Source organism: Saccostrea cucullata, unplaced genomic scaffold, assembly GCF_032062105.1.
Source record: "Saccostrea cucullata isolate Sc308-1 unplaced genomic scaffold, CSIRO_AGI_Scuc_v1 ctg4943, whole genome shotgun sequence".
Lineage (NCBI taxonomy): Eukaryota > Metazoa > Mollusca > Bivalvia > Ostreida > Ostreidae > Saccostrea > Saccostrea cuccullata.
This window is the reverse complement of record NW_026930866.1, coordinates 22,213-40,144: the sequence shown is the minus strand read 5'-3', so window position 1 is coordinate 40,144 and position 17,932 is coordinate 22,213. Positions and strand designations below refer to the sequence as shown.

The 17,932-nt window shown below is 36.4% G+C and overlaps 1 protein-coding gene across 2 annotated transcripts in view; it reads left to right on the top strand.

Moving 5' to 3' along the window:
• The first annotated feature begins 551 nt into the window (after positions 1-551).
• LOC134230351 (monocarboxylate transporter 12-like) overlaps positions 552-17,932 on the top strand; it is a 28,682-nt gene continuing 11,301 nt past the window's right edge. Inside the window, exon 1 of one of the 2 annotated variants that reach the window (XM_062712113.1) lies at positions 552-712. In XM_062712113.1, the coding sequence (XP_062568097.1) occupies positions 664-712 (49 nt within the window). In that variant the 5' untranslated portion in view covers positions 552-663. The remainder of the gene's footprint in view (positions 713-17,932) is intronic. The other variant, XM_062712112.1, reaches the window with a different exon arrangement.

The window sequence follows — 17,932 nt, the reverse complement described above, 5'->3', positions numbered from 1 at the left end:
TGGTGAATCCTTTATAGATTAAATATTCACAAGTCCGCCAATCGTCGCCCGATCATCGAGCTCTGAGCTACATTTTAATTTTAACCGTCGGTCGAAATTTTTGACACCCTTATTGTCAAACGACGCACGACCGACTTAAGAAACTGATCGCCGATGGTCGGACGATGATCGAAGGTTGGTCGACGGATAACTTCAATAGAAGAAATCGGCCACCGACGCAGAAAAATGATAACTTGGACCGATGGACACAAAATTGGTCGGCCGACAACAAAAGAGGTCAAAATCGGGCAAGACAACGGCCGATGCACCCGAAGAATCCCATTTTGGCTTCAAAAACCGTCGGCTGTTGGTCGTTATTGGAAATATGACTGGGGTTTTAAAAATCCATTATAGGCTATTCCCTATAAACATTAAGACAACAGAATAAGATGATTTTCAGAATATTTTCTTAAATATTTAAGACGATGTCAATGACACATAGTTCAGTTGGAATCACCGAATGCACATTAACCCCGTCCTGATTATAAAGTAAATGTACAATTATTCAGGTCTGTGTACATAACGATGAAGTGTTTTTTTAGCATAACTACACTGGAATACAAGTATGCATGTACTGTGCATATCTAGAACTAACTTGATAACAGCTGATCGTGATTTTTAACTATGGCGAAACTCGACGTGGACCGTGGGTATGCCTGGGTCATTCTTGGAGGTATTTATTATTCTCTTGATATATAACTTTATGGTTTTTAGAGTGGTTCACAGTGAACTTCAAGGCAGACTGCATTTATTCATTTAATTTTTAAGACGCGTGTGTACACTTCCTTGACGAATATTAATAACTTCGTTAATACTCATGTGTTTTAAATGATTCTTTTTTTAAACTTGTGAATCTCCTAATTTGTGACCCAGATAGCAGGATGTTATTGGACCTTTGTTGGGCCAACAATGCTCCTTATGTTGGGCCACCGTTTGTATTCAACATTGGGCCATCGGTAATTTGCTCATCGGCCCTTAATCAAACCAACGTGTTGGCTTATTGTTGGGCCAATGTAACAGTTAATATTGGGCCACTGTTGGGCCAATGTATTTTTTCAATGTAGGGCAAACGTCATTTTTGTACATTTGGGCCATTGTAAGCAATTAATGTTGGGCCAACGGTAATTTGCTCATCGGCCCTTAATCAAACCAACTTGTTGGCTTATTGTTGGGCCAATGTAACAGTTAATATTGGGCCACTGTCGGACCAATGTATTTTTTCAATATTGGGCAAACGTCATTTTTGTACATTTGGGCCATTGTAAGCAATTAATGTTGGGCCAACGGCAATTTGCTCATCGGCCCTTAATCAGACCAACTTGTTGGCTTATTGCTGGACCAACGAACGGATATTATTGAGCCATTGTTGGGCCACTTATTCTTTCAATATAAGCCAAACATCATTTTTGGGCCAACGTTGGTTTGTATCTTATTGGCTCTCCATCATGACTGTATCATTTGCTCTTCACTGGTTGGCCATTTGTCCTCAAAATTGACAAACAAATACATATATTAAGGTTATACTAGTTTTGTAGTACAATTTAATGGTAAAAGCCCTTTAATACTATCTATATATGCTAGATTAATAGTTTAATACATATTCTCAATATATATCTCATAGCATTAATTAAAAAACTGAGGAAAAAGAAATCAAAATATAAAATTAAATTATAACGTACTAGTATTTTATTGCTCAGTGCATGAAGAAAACATTGATAAAGAAATAAAAGTTGATGCTCACTTCAAGTGATACTTGTAGGGTTACATGACTGTATACTCCCTCTCTGATGTAAATTTATGCACAAGTTCAGTAAATTGCAGGTATCAATAAGCAGGTCCAACGAATAAACAAAGCCCCCTGTTCTTAAAATAATACTAAAATGAATCCCGTCATTTTGTTTACTTACACAAAAATATGTTTCTGGCATCTGCATCGTGTTTGTAACTGACAAACAGACACAGAAAAGGGTAGAACTACAGGTTTGTCACAGTATATAACAGAAAAAAGCTAGGCACTGCCACTTTCCATCTGATCCCTCTCTTAAGTCTTCTCTTAATTCTCTCTCCCGAGTCTCCTCCTCCCCCTTCTTTTCTTCTCTGTCCGTTTCTTCCTCCCCCATCCCTGTCCTTGGCATACCTTAGCTATTCTTTGATTGTGTTCTGAATGTCTTTTTAGAATCTCCAGTAGCACTAAAATTGTAGTATTTGGTACTTAATATATTTGTTACTTTTCTCAGTAAAGAGTAAACATACGATTAAATTTACAAGTATATCACTATATGTTTAAGGTGTAAATTAAGGACTAACCGTCTTCTTTGTTTTATGGTGTGATTAAGTTATTAGCTTGCATGATGAAGGCATTTATGCATAACATTTCTACGCTTGATCATCATCATCACCACAACGATTTTGAATCAATTTTGCCCCATATAAAATACATGTATAGAAAAGTTAAACTGAACAAATTTTAATTGAAAGAACCCAATTTATGTTTAGTACTGAATAAATTTAGTTTTAACTTCAACAAGTTCAACATTTTCAAAATGTTTGATCATGTGCTCGACGTTAAGTGTATATAAGTAAATTAAGTGGTAGACTTCGGAAATGTATTTTACTAGTCACTCATTTCAATCTAAATAAGGGGCAAATTATTTATTGTTTTAACTGTATTAAAACACATTTGTTATTTTATACTTTAATTTATTTTTCTTGTATAAAAACAAAACATTTAATCACTGATAATTTATTTTGTTTTGATAAATTATAAGAATTTTAACAAGCGTTGTAAATTCATTTTAGCTAGCTTGTACTTTCAAGTAGGATTGGTTGTAGATTTATTTTTGATTGTAGAGACGATCAGATTTGTTAATATACAGATTTGTAACAATTGAATGTTTATACACATTGGCCCAATGTTGGTCCAAAATATCGGGCCAACATGGGGCCAAGGAGCAAAATGACACTGGACCAACGTCATTTGCCAACATCGGCCCAATGTTCCAACTGACGTTGGTCAAACAATGTCGCATTCATTGGGCCAATTTTGGCACAACGTTGGGCCAATATCTGTAGAAATAACACTCTACACTGGGCCAACGTTGGCCCAACATATCGGGCCAACATTGGGCCGATGAGCAAACTTAAACTGGGTCAATATCATTTGCCAACATTGGCCCGATGTAACCGATTACATTGGCCCAACGTTGGCCCAATGTTGGCATGCCATCTGGGGTACAGTATTGACCCAACAGCACCTGGCCTCTGCACTTCCCCGTGTCTGATTTACACAGATTTGTACATGATATCGTTTAAAAACTAAACGTTAATTCAGCTGTGCCGAGGCAAACATATTATAAATACTTACAAAGTGGATGCAGATATGCAAGGTATCAGTCTCATTACGCTCGCTCGTGTCAGATTAAAAATGGCGTGGGTATTACAAGTAGCCCGGTTGTTGTCTACCCATGATGCTCAGTCAGATTCATGATATATTGGGCCAACGTTGGGCCGATGCCAATCCCCAAACAAATATTTTCTCTCATGATAATAATTTTATGATATAATGCGAACAGTTAGCCCAACATTAGCGCACCATTATACATAACCAGCTATCGATATTCCATGTTGGGCCATTGTTGGCCCAATAAAGGTAACCCAACATAGATAATACAACCATAATGTAAGATTGGGTTAACGATGTTCTGCTATCTGGTTTATTACAAATAAAAACTAGTACTAATTGTAACGGGGACCGTTACAGATGTTCCCCAAACGCTCCCCATCTCCCTTTTGGTGCCATATTCTCTGTAAGCTTCATTAAATAAGACAAACTTTATGCATTTGAGACTTTAACAACGTTTACCCAGAAGGGTACCAAGTTCATTCAAATTTATGCATTGCACGCGTGCGCATGTGAATGCACGTGCGTAATGACCATATCATCTTTTTTACACAATCTATATACTTTAATATACTAACAATTAAAGTATTTAATCCAAAAGTGTTAAAAAAATACGCTCATTCAAGTGTATTTTTGGTTTTACTCACTTCACGTGCACGCACGTGCATACATGACATTGGTGACATACCTTCTTGTAGAAGTCCATTACATCTATCTATGTTCTAAATCCCACTCCGTTTGGTTGAAAACCAAGGGAGTTATAGCTGATTAAAGTTTCAGCCAATCAGATTGCAGCGTACGTTCACGCACGTGTATGGATATGCATGGTGATCATACCTTCTTGTAGAAGTCCATTATATCTATCTATGTTCCAAATCTCATCCTGTGTGGTTGAAAACTAAGGGAGTTATAGCTATTTAAATTTTAAGGCAATCAGATTGCAGCGCATGTACACGCACGTGTATGGATGTGCATGGTGACCATACCTTCTTGTAGAAGTCTATTATATCTATCTTTATTCCAAATCCCATCCTGTTTGGTTGAAAACCAAGGGAGTTAAAGCTATTTAAAGTTTCAGCCAATCAGATTGCAGCGCACGTGCATGCACGTGTTTTCTTGATAATTGCTATATATCATGTTGTAGGATATCCTAATGCATGGCTATGTTCAAAATTTCAAAGGATTTCGTCAAAAAACAAGAAAGATATTGAGACTTTAGTTTCAGCCAATCAGAGCGAAGCGCACGTGCATACGCGTGAGATCTTGCTATTTTGACCATGTGATATTGTCTATGCTACTACTATATCCTTATATTATGAGTTTCAAAGCATTTCATCAAAAAGATAAAAATTTACGCCTATATCAATTAAATCGGTCATTTCACGTGTTGCTCGTGCGCGCTCTTGCAAGCACGTGCACACAAAATGGCATGTTGACAATGTCATCTTATCTACATTTATATTATGTCTATATATTCTAAATATCAAAGCATTACATCGAAAAATGTAAAAGTTACGGCAATCTCAAGTATATTGGTCATTTCACGTGTTGCACGTGCGCGCTCTTGCAAGCACGTGCGCGCAATTTGACCTTCGTTCCGCAAATCTACATAACATGCCTACTTACCCTAAAAAGGTTTCCCCTTAATCGGATGTGTACTTTACAAGATCATTCGCGGACAAAATTTTCCCGAGAAGAAAAATAATAATAACTAGAAAGTCTGCTATTGCAAGCAATAGCATATGTCGCCCCGTATTGGACAAGACTTTCATTTTTATCATCACTAAAACAATGGTCCATTAGCTAAGCTTGGACAACCATCAAGTCGTATCAGTTCTTTCCGTTGGAAACGGAAGACCTTAATTGGGTACATCCCACTCATTATTTTTAGAATCTGTAGGAGAAGAAAGTAGTGCAGGAAAAAAATTATAGACTTGCATAAAAGAAATTGAGCAGATGTACTGAACTGAGCCTCATACTTGTTAATTGGCAGAATCTTTCCTACCAAAAAAGCTTGGGAAATATTATTTATTAAGAAGATCAGCCGAATTATTTTGTGTATTATAACGCCAGTGAGAACTCAGAAATTTCCCTACTTTTACTTTAATTTTTAGAGGTTCTGCCGGAAAACAAATCTGACATGCCACCTTCAATTCTGGATTGTACAGGGCTGATGTTTCTTATGCGATGATAAATCATGTGTAAACTTTCTCAGTTTAGCGGAATCATGATCATTTTCGGCGAGATGAATGTTTTGTTTACAGTAGTGATCAAGGCGTAGCGCACCTATAGGAGCGGATCCAAAGATTTATGAATGAATAAAAACTATGGAAATAACGTACCAATTTTCTAATTTATTCTTGCACTATTTAATGAAATCAATAATATACAGGTAATAAATATACCAAAAAACGCTAAATGCTAATAAATGCAGTTGACAATCGTTATTTTTTATATAGAAAAAATAAAATAATTATAAAATCTAGAGACAAGACAGAAGAAGAATGACTGTTGGCAAACTATCAAATCACATCAGGAGAACTGAATTTTATGAATGAAACTTTTAAAAGGTTACTTGTAAAGTGTATATGTTATATCTGTGTATTCTACCTGGCAGTGCGCTTCAAAAGGGGGGGGGGTCGTCTTGAACATAGTACCTTACGTTTGAACGGTAAGGGCTAGGGCTTTTGTATTTCAAATATGTAATCCTTGTGAAAAGAACTTTTATTGGACACGAAAAACTTTGACCCTTTGACCTAGACCTTGGAGAACACATGTGTACATCTTAACCTTTTTTTCTGTTTCGTTTCTATGACAACTGTGAGCGACTCATTAGAATTATTTTAAAAGAAGAAATCACTTTGACACATTGCAAGGAATCATCATTGAAAGTTTCAAAAGGATTGCTTGAGTAGTTATTGAGAAAATCGAAATTAAAGAATTTTAATATTCCCCTGGTTTCCATGGCAATAAACGATTATTTGAAAATTTTAAATGCGAGTTGCACAACTACAGATACTAATCATTCAAATAAAAAGAGTTTCATGACGAACGTTTAAGGGACCAGAGTGAACACTCTCGGACAAAATTCGTCTCTTTTTACAGGTTTCCATGGCAACGGTAGACATATTGGAACTGAACGACCTCACTGCACAACTACAACCAGTGATCGTCCTTTGAGGAAAGTTTCAGGAAGATTGTCCCAGCCATCTCCGAGAAACAGCCTGGATAAAAAAAACATGCGTACAATATCAATATGTCGTCCCCGACTTCGTTCGGGGCGACATAATAACTCCTGAATTTTTCCCATCAATAACTCCTGAATTTTCCCCTTCAATTCGAGCATTTCTGGATTGTACAGGGCTGATGTTTCTTATGCGATGATAAATCATGTGTAAACTTTCTCAGTTTAGCGGAATCATGATCATTTTCGGCGAGATGAATGTTTTGTTTACAGTAGTGATCAAGGCGTAGCGCACCTATAGGAGCGGATCCAAAGATTTATGAATGAATAAAAACTATGGAAATAACGTACCAATTTTCTAATTTATTCTTGCACTATTTAATGAAATCAATAATATACAGGTAATAAATATACCAAAAAACGCTAAATGCTAATAAATGCAGTTGACAATCGTTATTTTTTATATAGAAAAAATAAAATAATTATAAAATCTAGAGACAAGACAGAAGAAGAATGACTGTTGGCAAACTATCAAATCACATCAGGAGAACTGAATTTTATGAATGAAACTTTTAAAAGGTTACTTGTAAAGTGTATATGTTATGTCTGTGTATTCTACCTGGCAGTGCGCTTGAAAAAAGGGGGGGTCGTCTTGAACATAGTACCTTACGTTTGAACGGTAAGGGCTAGGGCTTTTGTATTTCAAATATGTAATCCTTGTGAAAAGAACTTTTATTGGACACGAAAAACTTTGAACCTTTGACCTAGACCTTGGAGAACACATGTGTACATCTTAACCTTTTTTTCTGTTTCGTTTCTATGACAACTGTGAGCGACTCATTAGAATTATTTTAAAAGAAGAAATCACTTTGACACATTGCAAGGAATCATCATTGAAAGTTTCAAAAGGATTGCTTGAGTAGTTATTGAGAAAATCGAAATTAAAGAATTTTAATATTCCCCTGGTTTCCATGGCAATAAACGATTATTTGAAAATTTTAAATGCGAGTTGCACAACTACAGATACTAATCATTCAAATAAAAAGAGTTTCATGACGAACGTTTAAGGGACCAGAGTGAACACTCTCGGACAAAATTCGTCTCTTTTTACAGGTTTCCATGGCAACGGTAGACATATTGGAACTGAACGACCTCACTGCACAACTACAACCAGTGATCGTCCTTTGAGGAAAGTTTCAGGAAGATTGTCCCAGCCATCTCCGAGAAACAGCCTGGATAAAAAAAACATGCGTACAATATCAATATGTCGTCCCCGACTTCGTTCGGGGCGACATAACTAGTGCTAATTGTAACGGGAACCGTTACAGATGTTCCCCAAACGCTCCCCAACTTCCTTTTGGTGCCATATTCCATTTAAGCCTTATTAAATAAGACAACATCTGTGCATTTTTGCCTTTAACAACGTTTTCCCAGAGGGATACCAATTATATTCAAATTTTAACATTGCAGGCATGCGCATGTGAATGCACGTGCGCAATGATCATATCATCTTGTCTACAATTTTCTATATATTTAAATATACTATATATTAAACCATTTAGTCCAAAAGTATTAAAAATCACTCATTCAAGTGTATTTTTAATTTCATTCGTTCCAAATGCACGCACGGGTATGCACGTGCATGATGACCATACCTTCTTGTAGGAGGCTCTTTTATCTATCTTTATTCTAAATCCCATCCTGTTTGGTTGAAAACCAAGGGAATTATAGCCATTTCAAGTTTCGGCCAATCAGATTGCAGCACACGTGCATGCGCGTGATTTCATGAATTTTTTCTTAATCATATTGTAGGATATCCCAATGTATGAATATGTTTTAAATTTCAAAGCATTTCGTCAAAAAACAAACGAGATATAGCCATTTAAAGTTTCAGCCAATCAGGTTGCAGCACACGTGCATGCGCGTGATTTGTTGAAATTTTTTGTATATCATATTGCAGGATATCCTAATGAAAAACTATGTTTTAAATTCCAAAGCATTTCGTCAAAAAACAAAGGAGATATAGCCACTTAAAGTTTCAGCCAATCAGATTGCAGCGCACGTGCATGCGCGTGATTTCATGAAATTTTTTCCATACTATATAGTAGGATGTGTTAATTCATGACAAAGTTTAAAATTTCAAAGCATTTCGTCTAAAAACAAAAGAGAAATTGAGATTTTTGTTTCAGCCAATCAGAGCAAGGCGCACGTGCATGCGCGTGCGTTCGTGCTAATTTGACAGTGTCATATTATTAACACTTTTAATATATCCTTATGTAATGAGTTTCAAAGCATTTCATCAAAAAATGTAAAAGTTATAGCCATATTAAGTATATCAGTCATTTCACTCACTTCACGCGCACGCACGTGCAGGCGTATGCGCGCAAAATGACCTTCGTTCCGCACACCTACACTACACACCTATTAACCCTAAAAAGGTTTTAGCTCTGTTGGGTGAACAGTTTCTGAGAACACTCGCGGACAAAAAAGTACCGGAGAACAAATAAGAAAAAAAATAATAATAATAATAATAATAAGAAACAGAGTAAAAACAATATGTTCCCAAACTCCGTTTGGGGAACATAATAATAATAAGAAACAGAGTAAAAACAATATGTTCCCCAACTTCGTTTGGGGAACATAATAAGCATAAACACAATTCAAAAAATAGAATAAAACACTCTTTGGTGCTGTGATCACTTAAGTGCAAAGTTAAAATGTTGAAAATATCATATCTAAACAAGAGCAGTCATCCAATGATAAGCATGGACATAGAAAGTCCTCTTAATTATTTCAGATGTTGTCCCAACGTAAAGCTTAGCAACTTATTATAAATTTGACATCATCAATTAATTGGCAGTATAATACTTGGGCCTACGTTGGCCCTATATAAATATCCCATCTTTTAAACACCTAAACAAAATAACACTTGTGTGTATTACAAACATTGTGCCAATGTTGAGCCAACATACTACTACCAACTTGATAGGACACGTTCTTTAAGGGTGTATTAGAAACAATGGGCCAACGTTGGACCAACACAATACTATCAACTTGATAAGACATTTTCTTTAAGGGTGTATTAGAAAAATTGGACCAACGCTGGGCCAACATACTACTTGAACTTGATAAGGCACTTTCTTAAAGGGTGTATTACAAACAATGGGCCAACGTTGTTCCAACATAATACTACCAACTTGATAAGACATTTTCTTTATGGGTGTATTACTAACAATGGGCCAAAGTTGGGCCAACATATTACTACCAACTTGATAAGACACATTCTTTAAGGGTGTATTACAAACATTGGGCCAACGTTGGACCAACATACTACTACCAACTTGTAAATATACTTTTCTTTAAGGGTGTATTATAAACATTGGTCCAACGTTGGACCAACACCAGGATCCTTCCTTCCTTGGGAACTAAAGTGAATGGAAGTTGCTTACGTTGGACCAACGTTGGGCCAACAGAGGAATTCTGTCATGGTCAAGAAGGTTGACTTGGTAACATTGGTCCAACGTTGGCCCAACGTTGTTCCCCCGACGGCAACCATACAACCTTTTACAAATGTTGGCCCAACATAGTCATGCTATCTGGGGAACTAGTGAATTTCAAAACCTTTTGGGAGGCAACATTTGCACAATAGCGATAAAGTCATAACTTTGTAACGAATCTCTCTAGTTTTTTGACGATGTGCAACTTAAATTTCCTCCTAGACAATGATTGGGGTGGGGGTGGGGGGTTGAACATGTAACATTTTATCAGAGTTCACTGAGTTGTGCAATTTCTTTTAATGTTCCATTCAAGCTCGAAACAGAGCTTCAAAAGCAGTAATCAAAACATCTTCGCTATCCAAGGGTTTCTTATACGCTACTCTCCTCACGAAAACGAGGAAAGTGGCGTATCAGAAACCCTCGGCTACCGAAGATGTAATCAAACCAAAAGTATCAAAAACCTTGTATAACCTTCAATAGTGACTAACTAATCTTTATTGGTTGATTTTCTTCATACCGCACTCTCTAACTGAAATTTTTTCTCCTGGAAGTGGTACTAATGAAGAGAAAAGCGAGCTTCTCCATCTTCACGACCCATTCTCGGCTTTATTTTTTGTCCCCCGCTTTCGCGAAAGCGAGGGGGCATTTGTCCGTCCGTCATTATGTCTAGCTGTCCGTCCGTCACAAAAACTTTAGCCTTGCCCATAACTTTTGATTGAGAGGCGCTATGGCTTTCATTTTTTACATGTGTATTCCTTGTGACAAGACCTTTCTTTGGGTACCACCAAATTTGACCTTTTGACCTTGACCTTGGAGTTTGACCTACTTTTACACTAAAATTCTTATTTTTAGCTCTACTGGTCAGAGACCAGAAGAGCTTATGCGATAGTAAGGTGTCCGTCGTCCGTCCGTCTGTCTGTCTGTCTGTAAACAATTTTTCAAAACGCTACTCCTCCTACAGTTTTGGTCTGATTTTAATATAACTTGGCACACAAGTGGACTGCACTAAGATACATAAAATAGTGCATCGGTTTTTGATTTCGATGAACGGTGTTGCCATTGGTACTAAAAATAGAATTTTCTGTGAAATTCCTTTAAAACACTATTCCTTCTACAGATTTGGTCTGATTTCAATATAACTTGGCACACAAGTAGATTACACTAAGATACATAAAATAGTGCATCGGTTTTTGATTTCGATGAACGGTGTTATCATGGTTACTAAAAATAGAATTTTCTGTGAAATTCCTTTGAAATGCTACTCCTCCTACAGTTTTGGTCTCATTTCAGTATTACTTGGCACACAAGTAGACTACACTAAGATACATAAAATAGTGCATCGGATTTTGATTTTGATGAACGGTGTTGCCATGGTTACTAAAAATATAATTTTCTGTGAAATTCCTTTAAAACGCTACACCTCCTAAAATTTTGGTCTGATTTCAGTATAGCTTGGCACACAGATAGACTACACTAAGATACATATTACAGTGCATCGGATTTTGATTTTGATGAACGGTGTTGCCATTGTTACTAAAAATAGAAATATCTGTGAAATTCTTTTAAAACGCTACTCCTTCTACAGTTTTGGTCTGATGGCAATGGCTTCTTTTCTCATCCTTTGTTATAAGTACAAACCAGTAGAGCTACAGTCTCGACAGAGACTTCTGGTTTACTTTAGCCATAACTTTTGAACGGTAAGGACTAGGGCTTTCATATTTCACATAAATATTCTTTGTGGCAAAGCTTTTCATTGGATACCAACAAGTTTGACCTTTTGACCTTGACCTTACTTATGAAAAAACTTTAACCTTGGCCGTAATCTTTGAACGGTCAGGGCTAGGACTTTCACACTTCAAAATCTTGTAAGAAGACCTTTCATTGAATACCAAGAACTTTAACACTTTGACCTTGACCTTCGAGTTTGACCTACTTTAAAAAAAAACCTTGACCATAACTTTTGAAGGGGTATAAGAGCTAGGGCTTTCAAACTTCACATATGTAATTCTTGTGACAGGGCCTTTCATTTGACATCAAGAACATTGACCCTTTGACCTTGACCTTGGAGTTTGACCTACTTTTTAAAAACTATGACCTTGGCCATAACTTTTGAACAATAGAATATAGGACTTTCGTATTTCACATATGTAATTTTTGTGGCAAAAACTTTTATTTGATACAAACAACTTTGAACTTTTGACCTTCACCTTGGAGATTAAGTACTTAAGGAAAAACTTTAACCTTGGCCATAACTTTTGAACAGTAAGGACCAGGGCTTTCATACTTGACATATTGAATCCTTGTGACAGGACTTTTCATTGGATATCAAGAATTTTGACCTTGACCTTTGAGTTTGACCTACTCTTTAACCTTGGTCATAACTTTTGAACAGTTTTGGCTAGGGCTTTCATACTTCACATATGTAATACTTGTGAGAAGACCTTTCTTAATAAACCAACAACTTTGACCCTTTGACCTTGGAGTTTGACGTACATTTCAAGAACTTATCCCTGGCCATAACTTTTGAACAGCTGGTGTTAGGGCTTTCATATTTCACAATGGTATTTCTTGTGAGAAGACCCTACTTTGGGTTATAATAAATTTTGTCTTCATTTTGTTGCCATACGGGTCATCAGTTTTTAAAAAAACACATCTTGTTCCTTATACAATGAGAAGAGATAGGGCCTTCCTATTTGACATGTGCATTACTTCTGACAAGATATTTCCGAGGGTGCTATGATTTCTGACCCCTTGATCTTGCCCTTCACGATTGACCTTATTTTTAAAAAATCAACTTGTGATAATTTTTAAATGACATTTGATAGGGCGTTCATATTTGACACAATATGTCTTTTTAAAAAATGACATCTCACCCACAAAGACACCGAAAGTGGGGGACCACAATTCTTTGAATTTGCTTGTTAGGAACGAAAATGCAGGGGATTAAAAAAACTTACAGATTTTCTCTCCGCCACCAGAAAATACAAAATTCTTAAGAAGGCTTTAGTAAAATCGTGAAAAGTTTTAATAGTAATATCATGGTCATAGAAAGGTTTGGGTGCCCCAATATGCCGTGTCCCCCGATTTTAATTCGGGGATATAACGTTTACTTTAGAAAACAATTTTATGTGCCTCCTCAGCTCCTTTATAATTACGTCCGGTGCCCACCCCTTTTTTAACCTACGAAAATGAACTCAATGGGCCTCCGTAAAAAACATCCACGCAATGATAAAGAAAAAAGGAAAAAAATGTCATTGAATGAATTTTTTAAAAAAGGTAAATTTTATCACGAAAATCGAAGATGTTTAAATGAAGCCGTAGAAAGATACAACATTTTAGACAAATACTAGTAAGTCCTGAATTATGCACACTCAAGAGAGCTAGCAACGAAAGCTTTTTGAAAGACAGAGAGCACGGATGTGATACAAGATATGAGGACCCTGTCACAACAGTGACGCTGAAACATCTGATCGACATAGACCAACAAAGGAACCAACTTACTAAAGACTGAATGATCAAGATACCCAGGCAAACATTACCAGAGCAGAAAACACATCTAATCAATCATTTTCGAACCACCAACATAAAGAAGCAATCATTAACTTTTGAAATGGAAAAGCACCTGGAGTGGATTCAGATTAACGGAGAGCTACAGAAGACTGTGAACTCATAATATATCAGAGGCACTGGCAGTGGCACTTGGAAAGATTTGAACTTCAAGAAGTTGCCATCGCGCTGGAAGACTGGCCTCATTTTAAATCTACCGAAGAAGTTCAGAATAAAACAACAAGAATGAAATATGCCAGTAAAAATACAACCCGATGAATAGGGCCAGGGTGTGACCGGTCTACAGGGGATGCTCACTCCTCCATGGCACCTGATCCCACCTCTGATTATTTGGAAGACCGTGCTTGCTCTGCTCCAATTTAGTTTACATGTATATTGTTTAATGGACTTTTGAGCTTGAATACTGTTCTTTATCTCTGTATATTTCCTTGGATTAGCTATGAACACGATTGCTATAAGGACCATAGCATTTAAGGAATACTGACTTCAAACGAGGTCGTTGAAATCCATGTAGCATCAACTTATTTACAATAGCCTGTCTCCTTTTAAAAATTGATCGTATTATGAGAAGGTCCATGTGTTTCGAATAAGTTGGGAGACATAAATACCATTATGCAGGGGAGAGTGGGACATTACTTTATAAATCATTTAGAAAGATTGACGGTCTAAAGGCTGGAATCATCACGTTTGTCCCACAGTTCAATTGTTAATAAATTAGTCCTTATTGTTAATGATCCATTAAATTAACCACATATGAAGCAAATTTGACTGATATTTCGAGTTCTTTTGGATATTCTGTACAACGAGCTGCGAGATATGGAAGTAACTTGTTAACTGAAGAAACGTCATCGATATATCAGAGTGTAGAGGCTACAGCAAGTGTTTTCTTCTTCCCCTCTTGCAATAATTTGGTTACATGGGAATAAAAAAAAGGATCAGTTTATATAGGAGCGCAAATAGTGCCAATAGGAAATTTCAACAGTTTGTTGGAAGACTTAGTTGATCTCCCAAAATTACACAGATGTTGTCAAGGAGAAACTCTAACATCTTTTTAATATTAACCTCGATGTACTTATTGTAGGGTCTGGGTAAATATTAACGAAGCAATTCCGTAGAGTAAAAAATCACAACATATGAACAATACCGAATTACCATTACTTGAAGAAACAGTTATATATATATATATATATATATATATATATATTATAGGTCACCTGAGTATCATGTAACAACTTTCCAACAATTGAATTTGGTTCGCATTTTAAACCAGAGGCCATGAAATTCACAACTTTGAAAGAGGCACCTTTGCTTATCATAATTATAAACTAAACATGCTTACTCTATTTACTTAATACCCAGAGGTAGATCAGAATAACAAAGAGAAAATGCACTTCCACTTTATAACCAGTTGTGCACCCCACCCCAAAGGAACCACTGACCCTGGGGCCACATATTTCAAAATTTTGGAAATTTTATCATAAATTTTATTTCATCATAAATGGTTGATTAATACTAAAGAGTGTATTTCAAAGCATTAATTTATTTTCAGACTTTGTACCCCCCCCCCCCCCCGATACCCATAACCCAGGTGGTATGAAATTAACCATTTTGCTAGATGCACCTTTCTTCATCATCAATAAATATATTTGGATCATTAGCATAATACACAGGAACAAAGGAAACAATTTTCAAAGAATTAATGTATTTTTACTATATAATCAAAAGAGCCCCCCCCCTTTTACACCAAATTGCAAAACCCCTGACACAGGGGCCATGAAATTCAAAAATTTGTTTGAGGCATTATAACTATACACTAAGTTAGTTTATTTAATATCCAGGAGCAGAGAAGAAGATTTTTAAAGAATTAATGCATTTTGACTATACAATCAATAGAACCCTGCCCTAGCACTAGAACCCCTGACCCTGGGGCAAATAAAATTCACAATTTGGAAGAGGCACTCTTGCTCATTATAACTATGTACTTAGTTAGTTTATTAAATACCCAGGAGCAGAGAAGAAGATTTTCTAAGAATTAATGCATTTTCACTATGTAATCAATAGAGCCCCCCCCCCATTAACACCAGTGCCCTTGACCCTGGGGCCATAAAATTCACAATTTTGGAAGAGGCACTCTTACTCATCATAACTATGTACTTAGTTAGTTTATTTAATACCCAGGAGCAGAGGAGAAGATTTTTGAAGATTTAATGCATTTTCACTATATAATCAACAGAGCCCCGCCCTAACACCAGAAGCCCTGACCCTGGGGCCATGGAATTCATAATTTTGGAAGAGGCAACATATCTACATGTATGTACTTAGTTAGTTTATTTAATGCCCTGGAACAAAAAAGAAGATTTTCAAAGGATTTATGCACTTTTACTATATAATCTATATAGCCCCCATAGCACTAGAACCCCTGACCCTGGGGCCATGAATTTCACAATTTTGGTAAAGGACACAATGCGGATTACAATCATGCCAACAGTTTGACTGCTTAATGTCCATGAGTAAAGAAGAAGATTTTTAAAGATAGCATTAATTTTAGTGGTTTTGGCCCCGCCCCTCAGGCCCCAGGGGGGTAGGGACCATGAAATTCACAATTTTTGTTCCCCTACACCCATAGATGCTTCGTGCCAAAATTGGTTAAAATTGTTTGAGCGGTTGCTGAGAAGAAGCTGAAAATGTTCAAAAGTTTACGACCGATTGACGACGTACGACTTTGGACGAAAACAGATAAAGAATAGGTCACCTGAGTGACTCAGGTGACCTAAAACAAGATGTGTCTGTGAAACACTGATGCCTCTGTATGGCAACATAGCGAAGATTAAACCTTTCTTAAATGCAGATTAAATTAGCTGCAGATCTGTAGCGTTATGGTTTTACATATTTGTCTTTTACCATAACGCTACAGATCCCGTAATGCAAAAAAGGTACAATTTACGGCGCAATATTTTTTGCGCGCTTTTGTGGAAATTTTCTCCACTTTCCAGCATCGGTCAATTAACTACCTTTCACTCCCTAATTCAAGGCACATTATTTAACTAATATGTATATTTTATTCATCTCCCAACCCTTTATAGTCGTCTCTACAAGTGATAAACTCGCTTGATTAAAATTATTTGTTAGATTGCTGAAAATTCACTTCAAGCGAATTTATTGCTTGTAGAGACAAATATAAATGATTGGGAGGTGGACAAAATATACATATTGGCTACAGAATGTGTCTAGAATTAGGGAGTGAAAGGAAGTTGATTGACCAATGCTATAAAGTGGAGAAATTCTCCCCAAAAGTGCGCAAAAATATTTCGCCGTAAATTGCACTTTTTTTGCATTACGGGATCTGTAGCGTTATGGTAAAAGACAAATATATAAAACCATAACGCTACAGATCTGCAGCTAAGATTAAATATGTTGGTACTCAAAGTAAGGTCTTCTCACAAGAAATACAATTATGAAATGTGAAAGCCCTAGCACCACCTGTTCAAAAGTTGTGGTACCTAAAGAAAGGTCTGGTTACAAGAAATACACATGTAAAATATGAAAGTCATAGCTTTACTAAATTAAAAGTTATGGGCAAGGTTAAAGTTCTTTGCGGACAGACAGAAAGACAGACAGGCAGACAGACGGACTGGCCCGACAGTACTATACCCCCGAATCTTCGATTACGGGCACATAAAACATAGCTTTTAATTTATCAGGAGAAATGTCAAATATGTTGATGTTAATGATTTCTCAAAAATGAGATGATTTTTTAAAAGCTTTTTTGAAGTTTTTGAGAAATTCCAACTCATGTAAGACCAAAGTAACACAGAAGAAGTACAAGATTTTAACAACATACATGTAGAACAGAAATAGTGCAAAAGTTCATCTACCTGTCGAGCAAGAACACCTTAGATGGTGCCTGCCAGCATATCAAAAGGCAGATGAACTTTTGCATCGCTAAAAACATCTGGAAATTATCAAAGATCGGTCTCAACATCAAATTTACGATATTTAGGAACAACGAGTGATTAAAGAACGGGATGTGTTTGACAGATAAATCTATACAAGTAGTACATGAATGTAGTCGATAATGATTTTTTTTACATTTAAAAACAAAATTGGAATATTATAAATTCAATATTTTTCATAACTTATTCGGTGAAATTTATCCATATCCAGCTTTTTTATCCACACGTATCTACACCAAGACTTCAATTCGACATTTAGATACAGTGCATATGTGACGACTTCAGTTTTTCT